This window comes from Xenopus laevis, chromosome 9_10L, assembly GCF_017654675.1.
Source record: "Xenopus laevis strain J_2021 chromosome 9_10L, Xenopus_laevis_v10.1, whole genome shotgun sequence".
Classification (NCBI taxonomy): domain Eukaryota; kingdom Metazoa; phylum Chordata; class Amphibia; order Anura; family Pipidae; genus Xenopus; species Xenopus laevis.
The window spans coordinates 111,798,287-111,812,907 of NC_054387.1; the positions used below are offsets into that span (position 1 = coordinate 111,798,287).

General features: G+C 41.0%; 1 protein-coding gene across 1 annotated transcript; it reads right to left on the reverse strand.

The window, feature by feature from the left end:
• Positions 1-1,308: 1,308 nt before the first annotated feature.
• On the reverse strand, positions 1,309-11,338 carry mchr1.2.L (melanin-concentrating hormone receptor 1, gene 2 L homeolog). Its single transcript, XM_018237061.2, has 2 exons — positions 10,911-11,338; positions 1,309-2,713 (listed from the first exon to the last, which is right to left on the reverse strand). The coding sequence occupies exons 1-2, from the start codon at positions 10,990-10,992 to the stop codon at positions 1,713-1,715; spliced, it is 1,083 nt and encodes a 360-aa protein (XP_018092550.1). The 5' UTR covers positions 10,993-11,338; the 3' UTR covers positions 1,309-1,712.
• Between the last annotated feature and the right edge of the window lie 3,283 nt (positions 11,339-14,621).

Here is a 14,621-nt window from a genome sequence, read left to right on the forward strand (position 1 = left end):
AGTCTTTTCTGCATGATACACATCATTAAACTGTGAATGCAACTGCAGGCAGATGGTTGAGGAGAAAAAAACTGATTCTGAAGATTTGAAGCAGATTTCCTTGGCTCTGGTCAACTACTGTTGTTGGCTGGACATGGTCTGTAGGGTATTCTGTCTATCACCTGCACCTCTGCATACCATGGGGCAGATTTACTAAGGAGCAAATTGACACCAGCGTGAGCACCCGCAGGGTCTTTGGCAATTTACTAATAGGCACAGGCGCCAATTTGCTAGCAAAACTGACCGTTGCTAGTGGTCATTCGCACCCTATCACCAGGAACATTCATTTTACAGTGGGCACATGTGTAGGGCATTATAATAACTCTATTGTCTTTATTAAGGTTCCCTGGACATGTGTTTTTAAAAGTGGAATTTGAAAGCATTTGCACCAACATTTAACATAAAGACGGCCATACAACTTTTAATTTCCCGTTGTATGCAAATTGACCTCAGCGCAAGATCCCAAGTGAATCTTCGCTAGGCACAAATGAACGCATCTTCACTATCAAATGCTCGCATTACGAAGTACCGCTAGTGAAAAGTCACCAGCGTTTGGCACCCAGGACGAAACTCTGCATATTAGTGAATTGGTGTAGTCTGAGCGCATTTGCGCCTGGCGAAGTGTTTGAGATGGGTGTGAAGCTGACGCTGGTGAAAATTCGCCCCATGTGTACTTCCAAGCTAAAGAAATAGATACCTATAAATTTTTGAAAAATGTGCAATGTTTCCGTTATCTGGAAATCTGTTATCCAGAAAGCTCTGAATTACAGGATCTCCCATAGACCCCATTTTATCCAGATAATCCACATTTTTAAGAATGATTTTGTTTTTCTTTGTAATAATAAAACAGTAGCTTGTACTTGATCCCAACTAAGATATAATTAATACTTATTGGAAGCAAAACCAACCTATTGGGTTTATTTAATGATAGTTCTAGTAGACTTGGTATGAAGATCCAAATTACGGAAAGATACATTATCCGGAAAACCCCAGGTCCTGAGTATTCTGAGTAACAGGTCCCAAATCTGTAGCACAATTGCTCCTCTTCATTGTTATTGTCTGTCCCTTTTCTTTATAGTTCACTCTTTCTACATAAACCAAATTCATTTGTGAGCAGTTGCTGGAAAAGCAAGAGTCCGCTATTGATTTCGATTTTGAGGGAACCATGAAACTTTTCGAGGTGAACAACTAGAAAACAGAATGGGAGACGACACTGTAGGCAGACAAAGGGCTCACAAAGGGAAGTGGTTACATAACACACTCAGCTGGTTGCCATTCCCTTGCATTTATTAAATGTGTAAGAAGCCTTTTTTCCCAAATAGTCTACAGAATGCAAGTCATGATTGTGCACCATAAAAGAAAAGATCTTTAGAAATTTGTACATTCTCATTGCAGTGAAAAAAAAAAATACAATAAATCTTCTGTCTCAGCGCATAAAGGCATCCACATGGCTACACTCATAATTCATGGGGCACCTTCCAAGTTAGTAGAATGGTTTAATATATCCAGCATTGCTCTGATCTTTTAAGACTGACAGGAAACATTCTTGCACAATGACCTACACAATACAGGTGGTGGTGGGATTTTCTACCACAATCTCATGCACATGTTGAAAAGATAATTATTAACTTCATAACATGAATACAAATGATTGACCATACATGACCATTGGGTTAGCTGCCAGTTGATACAGGAACAAGCTGAAGGAGCGGTTGTCCACTCCCAGAGGGTGGATCTGTTCGGAATTTCATGCGGATCCTGCTCTCTGGATGGTCTTCTGCTGGTTGTACGGAGACAATGAACCTACGCCTAAAGGTCTCGCACAGGATAATGTAGATAAAAGGGTTTATACAACTGTTTGCATAGCCCATGCTAATTGCAACACAGTAAGCATAATGGAAAGCAAGAGTTGGCTGGTCCATCACCAACTGAATTATCTGAAGAACGTAAAATGGAGCCCAGCAGATGAAGAAAACCAGGCATATTGCGATTGCTGTCCTGGTTACTTTCTTAGTCCTTATCCTGGAACTCCTGTGAGCTGTCAGGGCTTCCGAGGATGCCATTTTCAACAGGATTCTGCGGTACGCCACTGAGATCACAGCAAATGGAATGGCGAAAGCCAGAAAAAATTGATACAGTGTATACCAGTATATGTCACTTTCTGGGTTAGGGAGTGTGATTCCACATCCCAGAACCCCTCCAGGCAGAGCGATAAGCCTTGCATACATCCAAACGGGGGTGATGCTTAGAAGTGACAGCACCCAGAGAATGCAGATGACCATAATGGCTATAGGTGGCTTCCGATACTTTGCCGAGGTGAATGGGTACACTGTGGCAAGGTAACGATCGATGGACATGGCAGTGAGTATGTAAGTGCTTGTAAACTGGCTGTTGGTATCTAAAGCAGTAATAAGGGTGCACATGGTTTCTCCAAAATGCCAAACTCCATTGCCCAGAAGCTGGTGGATTAGAAAGGGCATGCCGAGGAGGAAAAGCAGGTCTACCACCGACAGATTAATGATAAATATATCTGGCACGCTGCTGCTGCACCTGAATTTGGACTTCTTGAAGACGGTGTATATGACAACACTATTGCCAATGATCCCAAGCAAACAGATGACTCCAAAGACTGTCGGCATTATAACATTGACATAGGTAACATTGCCGCTTGGATCTGCAAAGACAAGAACATGAGTATGTAAACAATGTTGATACAGTAGCTGGTAGAATTTATTCTAAAGCAACTGGACGTTTCCACTTGCTTTAGACTTAATTATACTAGATAGTATAAACACAGTAATTAATGGAGATAAAAGCATTATATTCACACTCAATTACATGTGATAGTTACACGCTGGGTTGAAAAGATCATCTTGTGACGTGTGATGTTTGGCTGAACATTGCTCCATTGGCCAATTAATCGGCTGAATGTTTGTTAAATATGTCACCCTCCATATCTCATCCACCACCTCGACTAACAACTATGGCACACGTTCTGTAAATAATGATAACAACTCCTTCAGATCTCCTGCTAAAATGCTGCTTTTCATTCATTTCTCTTCCCTGCAGTTCCTGTGTGATACCCACTGTTAATCAACTGCATCCCATTGTATCCAAAGTAAAGGCCTTCTTCCTACCATCCATGGGGCTCCTTTTAAGGGTTCAAGCACACGGGCAGATTCGGGGAGATTTAGTCGCCTGGCAACTAATCGCCTCTTCTGTGGGGCGACAATCTCCCCGAACTGCCTTCCCTCTGCCTGCCACCTGCTATAATGACAAAACGCCAGCACTGATGCACTCACGGCGCTCCGAAGTCACCCGAAGTTTCCTTGTATGGCAACTTCGGGTGACTTCGGAAAGCGAAGCGCCGCAAGTGCATTGGCGTTTTGTCATTATAGCAGGCGGCAGGCAGGGGGAAGGCAGTTCAGGGCGACTAAATCTGCCCGTGTGCTAAAACCCTAAAAATTTATTCCAATTTTGCTGTCTCTTAAGGTGGCCATAGAAGCATTGATAATATCGTACAAAAAAAATTTCGTTTATGAATGGTGGGAGGCGAGAGGACCAATATCGGCAGAAAACTTGGATATCAGCCGGCTCGTGGATCAGGCCAGCTGGAAATTTTTGATAGGAAACCTTTGAAGGCACCCAAACATTGGCCATTGTTAGTGCTGAATCATCAGATTAGGCCTGGACTGACAATCTGTGGGTTCTGGCAAATGCCAGAGGGGCTGCTGTAAGGTCCTATAGACAATCACTATTTAGTGGGTTGGTGGAGGACTATTTGGACCTCTGAGTACTTGGAATGCCTAGTTTGACTCCCAGTCCAGACCTGCATCAGATACAGGTAGAATTATTGTTTCTCCCTGTATACACGTGTGTATTGAAATGAACGATCGTATTTGTAAAGGAAAGATCATAATTGTAATGTCTATGGCCACCTTAATCCTCTCATTTCATTCATACAGCAGTAGTCTAAGGATGAAATGAAGGTGGCAGGAGGCAGGGGTTAAAGAGAGATGGGAGTGGGTTGGTATGACATATATATTTATCAAAGAAAGCAATGTCATAAAACAGGGACATTTCTTCATTTAAAAATCACTGTTAACCAATGTAATTACCTTCCTGTGATAGATGGTAATGATACATTAGCAGCTAATAAATGCAATTAAGAAATCTGTAAAGGGCAGCCCAAAACCTCAATGATTTGAAACAAAATTATCTCACTCTTTTGCTTCCTACACAAAGATTGGAAGAGTAATTGAATGCCCATCTTTGGATGGATGTGCAAAGGGCACACGATCAGGCAACATCCCAAGCACAGGAAGGTGTTCTGTTTTGTCCTTTAGAACCTTATCCTCTATGTGCTCATTTGGTTGGACCACTTAAAGGGTTGGTTTACCTTTAAGTTAACCATTAGTATGTTATAGAACGGTCAATTCTAAGCAATGTCTTAATTGGCCTCCATAGCTTTTAATTATTTACCTTTTTCTTCTGAATCTTTCCAGTTTTCAAATGGGGGTCACTGACCCCATCTAAAAAACAAATGGCTACAAATTTATCGTTATTGCTTTTAATTATTCACCTTTCTATCCAGGTCCTCTCCTAGCCACATACCAGTCTCTTATTCAAATCAACATCTTCTAGGGATCTAGGGATCTTCATCACCAGATGCTAAACACCGGAGGAGAATACATTCTGAGTGTTGTAAAAGATTTACCTTGTGGCTAGAGATGGCCAAACAGGTAAAAAGGGGTACTGCAAGTGACAAAGCTATCATTCTTTCAGCTGCAGGACAACATCAGGCTTCCCATGTTAATATACAGTAAGTCTTATTTGGAAACAAGTCCTCTTTTAAAAAATCACAGTTAATTAGGGTGAGAACGTATTTTAAGCAGATCTCTACTGAAAATGCCCATTAGTTTTATTGGGATTAGCTGCAGCCTCATACTGTTGACCTTTGAAACTGGCCATAAGGGCCAACTGGGACTAAAAAGCCCCACACAAGTTAAAAAAAAAAACTTTGGGAATAAAATGGGAAAAAACATTGGTGGCCAGGGTCGCCCAATTAAAATGAAGAAAAAAAACATTGGGTGCCAGGGTCCCCTATTAAAGTAAAAAAGAAGTAAAATTTGGCAGGCAGTCTTTTTCCTCCTAGGCCACAGCTGCTTCAGATCTTTTCAGTGGCTTCAGCTTCAGGTCCCATTCGGCTTTGGCTTAGATTCGGCTCCCATTCAGCTCCGACTCAGCTTCGGGTTCCATTCGGCTTTGGCTCGGATTTGGCTCCCATTCAGCTTTGGCTTTGGGTCCCATTTGGCTTTGGCTCAGATTCAGCTCCCATTCAGCTTTGTCTCAGCTTTGGGTCCCAGTTGGCTTTGTCTTGGGTTCGGCTCCCATTCAGCTTCGGCTCGGCTTTGGGTCCCGTTCGGCTTCGGCTCAACTTTGGGTCCCGTTCGTCTTCGACTCAGGTTTGGCTTCGTCTTGAGTCCCATTGGCTTCGGCTCCCATTTGACTCCACTTCCCCGGCCCAACAGGCATTTGCCAGAATGACTGATAGCCTGCTGGCCATACACTGCCAGATCCACTCTTTTGGCCAGGTCCCAAACATGTGGATCTGGGTCCACACTTTTGGGATGTCAGATGAGGACTGTATCAACACATTGATGTGGTCCTTGTCAGACGTAAAAATAAAATCTTCCCCTTTGCTAATTGGCCAATTTTTAGCCAGATATTGGTGGGACAGGCACTTCAGTTGGCCCAATACAAGGGCCAATAAGCTGATGACTTTGTCTAAAATAGAGGTCCCCAACCTTTTTTTTTTACCTGTGACCCACATTCAAATGTAAAAAGAGTTGGGGAAAAACACAAGCATGAAAACATTCCTCAGGATGCCGAATAAGGGCTGTGATTGGCTATTTGGTAGTCCTTGTAGCACCTGGTTTTTATACAACCAAAACTTGCCTCCAAGCCAGGAATTCAAAAATAAACACCTGCTTTAAGGCCACTGGGAGCAACATCCAAGGGGTTGGTGACCAACCTGTTGCTCATAAGCCACTGGTTGGGGATCACTGGTCTTGTGCATGGCGATGTTTAGTCATATAGACTTTATACATTCTGCCAAGAACCTGTAAAATCTTGGGATGAGCACATAGTTAATTTGGGTCGAAAAAAGACAGAAGCGCATCAAAATCAACCCCACTACTGAGTATAAGAGCTGCAAATCACCCTCCTTTCTCTGTGTTTCCTCATCTCCTTTTAAGGTGATCATTATCATGTTAACTGTACATGCCTAGCTGGGGAGAGGACAAGAATACAGTAATTTTTGTAATTTCCGCAGCTGTCCTTGGGTTGCTCTAACCCTATATTTATCCAGCGGCTCACAGGGACAAGAGCCCAAAATTCCACCTGCAGCTGTCCCTATGTAGTTAATCACCAGGAGTTTATTTAGCTCAGCTTATACACATGGGCATAATACTCATTAATTTCACATACAGCTGTACTACTTTTTTAAACAAATGTATAATGCAAAGCATACTGAGCAAAAGTCAAGTGTTTCTCCAAGAAATGCTGGAAGAGCAGCATACAAGATTTCCTAGTGTTTGTCACATGTCCAAATGAAGAAAGGATTAGAAGTCAGCCCTCACCCATAGGGTATAATGGACGATGCGCAAGTCTTTGGTGGCCACTTCCACCTGTTCCGTAGATATAATCAGCAAGCAGACAGCACCACAAGTTAGTAATATCTTAAAAGGCCTTTATTGCAAAAGGGCTTTTTCTTTGGACAGAAATACAATAGCGACGTTTCAGGCTCACAATCGCCTTTCCTCAAGTAGTAGACATGGGGCGGGAGTAGGCAGACATGGGGCGGGAGTAGGCAGACATGGGGCGTGGAGTAGGCAGACATGGGGCGGGGAGTAGGCAGGCATGAGGCGGGAGTAGGCAGACATGGGGCGTGGAGTAGGCAGACATGGGGCGTGGAGTAGGCAGACATGGGGTGGGAGTAGGCAGACATGGGGCAGGAGTAGGCAGACATGGGGCAGGAGTAGGCAGACATGGGGCGGGGAGTAGGCAGACATGGGGCGGGGAGTAGGCAGACATGGGGCGGGAGTAGGCAGACATGGGGCGTGAAGTGTGGGGGTGGTTGAGTATTGCAGTGCACCGGTCTCCTCTAAAGATTTATTTGTGGGGGGCTTAAAGCACTCTAGTCACAATCATATTCTTATTTGGCATCCCCCAGGAGCTTTTTCCATGCTTGTATTGCTCCCCAACTCGTTTTACACTTTTGCAGTGAAATGTATCCAACCTCCAGTTGCTGAACTACAAGCTACTATCATGTTTACCCTTCTGTAGTAGCTGATGTGCTGCATTTCCTTCCATATGTTATTAAAAGACCAGTTTTAACTTTTAATAAGCAAAGTTTTTATTAAGAAATTACTTACCGATTCTTTGCTTGCGCTCCTCTTCAGAAATGACGACAGGGTGACAATCCATTGTACGGCGCTTAATTACTCCTCCGTGCCTTCTACAGGAGGTAGCCAGGGAGAAGAAATCGAGCGCTGCACGATGGATCGTCGCCCTGTCACCGTTTCTGAAGAGGAGCGCAAGCGGAGACTCGGAAAGTAATTTCTTAATTAAAACTCTGCAAATTAAAAGTTAAAACTGCCTTTGTGTTTTTTTTTTGTTAAAGGGCATGTAAAGGCAAAAAACTAAAATCCCATTTTTACTTTCTTTAATGAAAAAGATCCCAAAAAAAAATCTCCAATATACTTTAATTAAAAAATATGTACCATTTTTATAAGAAACCTGACTATATGCAGTGAAATTCTCCCTTCATTTACTGCTGTGGATAGGAACTGTCAGATGGTCCCTAACTGCTGAGCAGGGAAACAATCATACTTATGAACAGCAGGGGGAGCCCCCGCCTTACTTCCCAGTCATGCAGAACTCAAGCAGCTTTGTTTATGACGATCCCTAAGCAGCCCAGACCACACTGAGCATGTGCACAGTCTTAGTCTTGCAAAGATGTTTAACAAAGTTACAAGATGGTAACCCCCTGTAGCCAAATTTGAAAGCATAAATTATTTGTTTGATTAGGCTTGTGGTGCAGTAAGTTCATGTTTATATTTAGTATACAAAATACAGCATTTCTAGCCTTATTCTATTTTAGACTTTACATGCCCTTTAAGCAGAAACTCATTTTTGAATTTTGTTGTTTAATGTTACTGGTCCTTTAAGCAGCTATATATTATTGGGTAGCTCTATGCTATGGGGCAGCTACAGAATATGGCAGGAGTGCCAATACTTTACTAATGCAGGGTCTTCTTCTAGTGATGTTGTCCCATTATGATCTACATCCATAATGTCACTGTTAGCATTCTGTTCCATGGAAAAGATTTCTTTATATTATATTGATTTATGAGAGAATTTATATTGCTACATTTAAGAATCAATTATTTCGTATGTAATCTTAACAGAAAAATATCTTAATAAAAAGCATTCAGGAGGGTGATATAGACAAGCTGCTTGTTGACAGAGTCTTGAGATCTACTGATCACCAACTAAAGATCTACTGGTAGATCCCGATCTAGCTTTTGGACACCCCTGGTACAGTATATGGTATTGGGTAGCTACAGTATATGCTGATGTCTACTTCTATATAATCAGGGGGCCCCTAGCTAAATGTTATTGGGCAGCTTTATGTTATGGGAAACGCTATGTTATTGGGCAGCTCCATGTTCAAGAGTGGCTCAATGCTATTGGGTAATGCATGATATTTGGTATCTATATGTTATATACAGTATTATTGGGCAGCTATATGTTATTGGGTAGTTTTACGTTATTGGGCAGCTGTATGGTGAAGGTCTGTGTCATTGGGTAGTTCAGTTTTATTTGGTAGTTCTATGTTATCAGGCAGCTCTATGTTATTGGGAAGCTCTATGTTATTGGATAGTTCTATATTAATGTGTTCCTCTGTGTTATTTAGTAGTTCTATGTTATTGGGCAGCTATATTTTATCAGGCAGCTCTATGTTATTGGGAAGCTCTATGTTATTGGATAGTTCTATATTAATGTGTTCCTCTGTGTTATTTAGTAGTTCTATGTTATTGGGCAGCTATATTTTATCAGGCAGCTCTATGTTATTGGGAAGCTCTATGTTATTGGATATTTCTATATTAATGTGTTCCTCTGTGTTATTTAGTAGTTCTATGTTATTGGGCAGCTATATTTTATCAGGTAGCTCTATGTTATTGGGAAGCTCTATGTTATTGAATAGTTCTATATTAATGTGTTCCTCTGTGTTATTTAGTAGTTCTATGTTATTGGGCAGCTATATTTTATCAGGTAGCTATATGTTATTGGGACGCTCTATGACATGTTATAGTCTACTATATTATTGGGCAGCTCTATGTTATTTGGTAGTTCTATGTTATCAGGCAGCTCTATGTTATTTGGTAGTTCTATGTTATCAGGCAGCTCTATGTAGTACTATATCAATGGGTAACTCTATGTTATTTGGGAGGTAGGTACATGTTGTTGGATAGTTCTACATCAGGAGTGCCCACACTCTACTAATGTGAAGTCTACTTTTAGTGATGTTGTCCCATTATGATCTACATCCATAATATCACTGTTAGCATTGTGTTCCATGGAAAATATTACTTACTATATCATTATATTGATTTATAAGAGAATTTATATTGCTATATGTAAAAAACAACTATTTCTTATGTAACCTTAATTGAATAAATATCTGAATGAAAAGAATAAAAGAGAAGGGTCATTTAGTCAAGTAGTTTGTTGACATTGTCTTGAGATCTACTGATCACCAACTAAAGATCTACTGGTAGAACCCGATCTAGCTTTTGGACACCCCTGTTCTATGTTATTGGGAGCGCTATGTAATTTTTTATCTCTGTGTTACTGGGTGGTTATATGTTATTGGGCAGCTATATGTCATTAGGAAGCTCTGTGTTATGGGCAACTCTGTTATTAGGTGACATTTCATCACAACACACAGGTACTGAAAGAATGACAAGAGCAGCACTTAATGAGCCCTGATAACAAGGCACAGAGAAATGTCCTCCAGTAAAAACATAAGCTGTTAAATAATATCCAAATTTTACTGTCTGGGACTGTCAGTGCTATCTGTCAGCTAATTCTGCTGAGGTTTGATTTCCATACTGTATCTTAAACTTGCGTCACTCTCCTCATTAAACATTGCAGAGGCTCAAGACCCAAGGCAGTATTGCACCTGCACATACCAACGGGGCTGATTTTAGAGACGATGAGGGGTATTTACATACCTGAATACTCCAGTCTTTACACTACACTACAACTCCCAGCATCCTCTGATAACCTCCTCCATGAGGAGTCTGTCTGATAGGAACCCCGGGCAGGAGCCCTCTTTCTACACTACCCTAAACCAGCTCTGCATATGGATACATACATACTGACGCTGGATATATACAGTATGAGCAGGTGTATAGGTATTCATACATATTCACGCAGAATTAGATTTGCTTAGGATGAAAAGGAACTGTACATTATACTGTAAAAATGGACTTAAGCACTTCTGACAATCCCTTTGGTATAATAAAACATCTGCTCCATTGTCAGTCTGTTATTATAAAATATATATATTATATGACCTTGTTTATATGAATATACATAGTTATATATATATATATATATATATATATATATATATATATATATATATATATATAAATACATTTTTATAAGAGAGAGAAAAAGCTAGCACCCCAGTACTAGTCACCGCTACTTTATCGTTATTACTTTAAGGGTTGGTTATATACGAAATAAAATGAAAATGCAGAACGGATGAATAAAATGCATTAACAATTCAGACTTACCAGACATGGAAAAGTTGCGAAATATTTGGGAACTGTTATCTTGAATATCAATATCCTCTTCCAAATCAGCCTGGAATTCCATCTTTCAAGTGGAAATCCCAGACGTGAGTTTACCTGTAATGTCCTTAAATCAGAGCTTGACTGGTAACCTGGAAGAGTCAGGGAGATCATTGGGAATGTCGGTTCTTTCTGCCTCTCCCGGATGAGCCTTTCCACGCTGAGAGCTGCAGCGAAGAATGAATTAAAGAAAAGATATTGGTCTGTGCTCTGCTTTCCTGGCGCTCTCTCTGTGCCGCCCTCCCCTTGCTAAAGTGACACCGCTTCTTTAATAAGGCAAGCTGTCAGCCTGCTACTATAGCGTATCCTCTTCATATCCATGTGAATCTGGGAATCAGCACTGAGACCAAATATTGCTTTATATTTTACTGGCTGAACACCGCAGTACCAAGGGAGGAAAAGGGATTCTGCTGTCATTGGTTGTTCAGCATGCCCCCCCCACCTCCGCCCTGTGCCCAAAGGGTTAAAAGCTTTTGGATTCATTTCACAGGGAAATTTCTCTAAATCTCTAAAGATCTTTTTTAGATGGGAGCATTTGCGTCATCCCGTTTGGTGTACAGTTTGATGCTGATGTCTAAGAATATGATGCAGGCCAAAAATAAAAAGGTCAGACAAAAAAATGGCATAATTCCTTTTTTTCAATATAATGTGATTATCATACCTTTATCTTTCTTTATTATATCTCCTGGCGGGCATTTCCCCAATACAGAACCCTGCAGACAATCTCACTGCAAAGTCTTTTTATTTTTATTTAGCATTACAGTAGACTGGAGAATTTCCAATGAAACAGAAGCTGCTGCAGTCAGTTCTTACCAGTTCAGTGACTTGGGTGCACAGACCTGCTGCCGACTGCAACAAAGTAGCACTGGCTTAAAGGAGAATCCAACCCTAAAGTTAAAAAACCCCTACCCCTACATAGACCCCCCTCCCTCCTCTCCCCAGCCTAAGTGTTACCCCAGGCAAATACCCCTAACGTTTTACTTACCCCTCGGGGTTCATGGGCGCCATCTTCTTCCCTTCGGAAATCTTTGGGATTTGGTGGCGTATGTGCAGTTGGAGCAATTTTCTGTTTTGCGACAACTGCGCATGCGCCAAAACTCACGAAAATTGCTGAAGCGCCAGTATCATTCCGAAGATTACCGAAGCGGCTGAAGATGGTGCCTGTGAACTCTGATGCCTGAATCTGTACCAGGGGTAAAATAAAACGTTAGGGGCATTTGCCCGAGGTAAAACTTAGGCTGGGGGAAGGCGGGAGGTGGATCTATGTAGGATAGGGGGTTAGGGTTTTTTTAACTTTAGAGTTGAATTCGCCTTTAAGAGAGGCTGCCAATAAAAGACTTTCCACTGGAGCCCTGAACAACATCAGGTATGGAATCCGTTATCCGGGAACCCGTTATCCAGAAAGCTCTGAATTACAGAAATGCGGGCTCCCATAGACTCAATATCTCAACGTCCTTAATATATTGATAATGGGTTGAGTGCAGATGACTTATGGGGGCAAATTTACTTACCTCCGAAATTGCGCCAGCGACGGCTTCGCTGACATCGCAACACTTCGCCAGGTGTAGATTCTCCAGGACAATGCTAATTCACGAAAATCCGAAGTTGCGTCCAGGGTTCCGAACACTTGCGAAGTTGCACTAGCGATAACACGATAAGCAGTTCGAAAGTTACATTAGCGATGCCTAATTAGCATACGGCGTGAAGTTAAAGTACAATGGACATACAGGTATATGTTGCAGTAACTACATTACATTACATAAGCCCAGGGAACCTTAATAAAATAAAATAAAGTTGTTATAATGCCCTACACATGAGCCCACTGTATAGTTTATGTGCCATAAGAAATGTAGGGGGGAAGGAGGGAACCCATAAAAAAATTAACGCTCTTTTGCAGCCTATCACCCTGTAAAAAGAAAAAGTCACCAGCGTTTTTTGGGACTTAGAAAAATGTTCACCTTTTTTTTGAGGAACTCCTATCTACTCTTTTGCACTTTGCCTGGTCTAAGGCAAGTCTGGTGCAAGAGGTAACGTTCAGTAAAATTCGTGTCTTAGAAAATTTGAGTATTTACATCTATTCGCCAGAGCGAAAATTCGTCTGGCGTTAGAGTGCGAAGTAGCGCTAGAGTCTATCTCCTTCGCTAGCGAATTTATGCCATTGCCCGTTAGTAAATTGGCGAAGTTCCGAAATGACATCACGCTGGCGATAGTCACTTCACCCTTTAGTAAATTTGCCCCTTTGTCTTTGTCTGTATGAATTCTGTGATCACAGCCTCATTGCTATCCCGCTTTTTTTGTTATAGTCTCCCATAGACTCCATTTTATGAAAATAATCCAAATTCTTTTAAAATGATTTCCTTTTTCTCTGTAATAATAAAGCAGTACCTTGTACTTGATCCTAATTAATGTATAATTAATCATTATTGAATGCAGAACCATCCTATTAGTTTTATTTAATGTTTACATGTTTTTTTAGTAGACTTAAGGCAAAGAGCCAAATTATATAAATATCCAAATTATGTAAAGATCCATTATCCAGAAAACTTCAGGTCCTGAGCATTCTGGATAACAGGTTCCATGCCTGTACATAGAACCTGACCTCTTTTTGGGGGTGCCGAGCCTCCTAAAATCTTCAACTCCACCAATGGGAACAGGTCCACATGTATTTAACTCAGGAACGTCCATATAGATTTATAGATTAGATAGATTGATACATTAACCCTCTAAGAATCAAGGAGGAGGAAACAAATGCTCTATTTCAAGATGACATTCACAGCTAGCTGGCTGTAAAGATGAGATAAAAAGGAGTCAGTGCTATGGGAGCCGGGGTTTGATGTGGAAGTGGTTATTTTAAAGAGCAAATGGATTTTGTCCGCCATGTGTCTCTGATCTAAGCTCTCGTCTTATCAAAGTGGCTGCAATCCGCTCTCTGCACCCAGGGGCGTCAACTGATCTGTGGGTTGGAACGTTATGAAGTGCCAGCGAGTCTGTAGAATAGTGGAAGTAAGTGGTGGGAGGACATATGTCATTTTTGCACAGACAGATTCCACATGGGTGGGTTTCAGCATTATTCTCAACATGGTCTGGCATGCCTTAGCACTGATCATGGTCTATTAATTGCCCAAAAGACAAGATTGTGACAATAAAAACTGAAATACAAAGTTCTACAAAAGGGAAACTCAAATTTGAATGCACAAGTAGACGAGATTGGTAACTTCCCCAGTAGCCTGGTTATTTGTAGGCACAGAACCTTTTACATCCCGAATAAAGGCATTGAGATAAAATTCAATCTGTGGCACATACTGTAAGAATGCCAGGAAGGCTGGTTTCAATGATGGCTGGAGCCTTTGCAGCAATGCCATTTTCCAAGGATTTTTTTTTGTTTCAGTTGCATGCTCCACCTAGTGGCACAATGCATCATTTATTAATAAAGAGTAAAATACTGTACCCCCTGTATAAAATTAACAAATGCATATTATTAAATAGCATGAAAATACATTTTTCTTCAAATGTATAAAGTATCCCTATTTTTTTTATATTCAGTAATATGGTAAAAAAAAGGTGCACAAATATTACTGAGGCGTTAAAAATAAATATATTTTTAAGAATTTACATGATAAGATTCCTCAGATTGAGAGGAAACCATGATAGTCT

Coding starts and splice junctions, on each gene's coding strand:
- mchr1.2.L (XM_018237061.2), bottom strand. CDS start 10,992: ATGGAATTCCAGGCTGATTTGGAAGAGGATATTGATATTCAAGATAAC. Junction 2,714..10,910: donor TCGCAACTTTTCCATGTCTG/GTAAGTCTGAAT, acceptor TTGTCTTTGCAG/ATCCAAGCGGCAATGTTACC.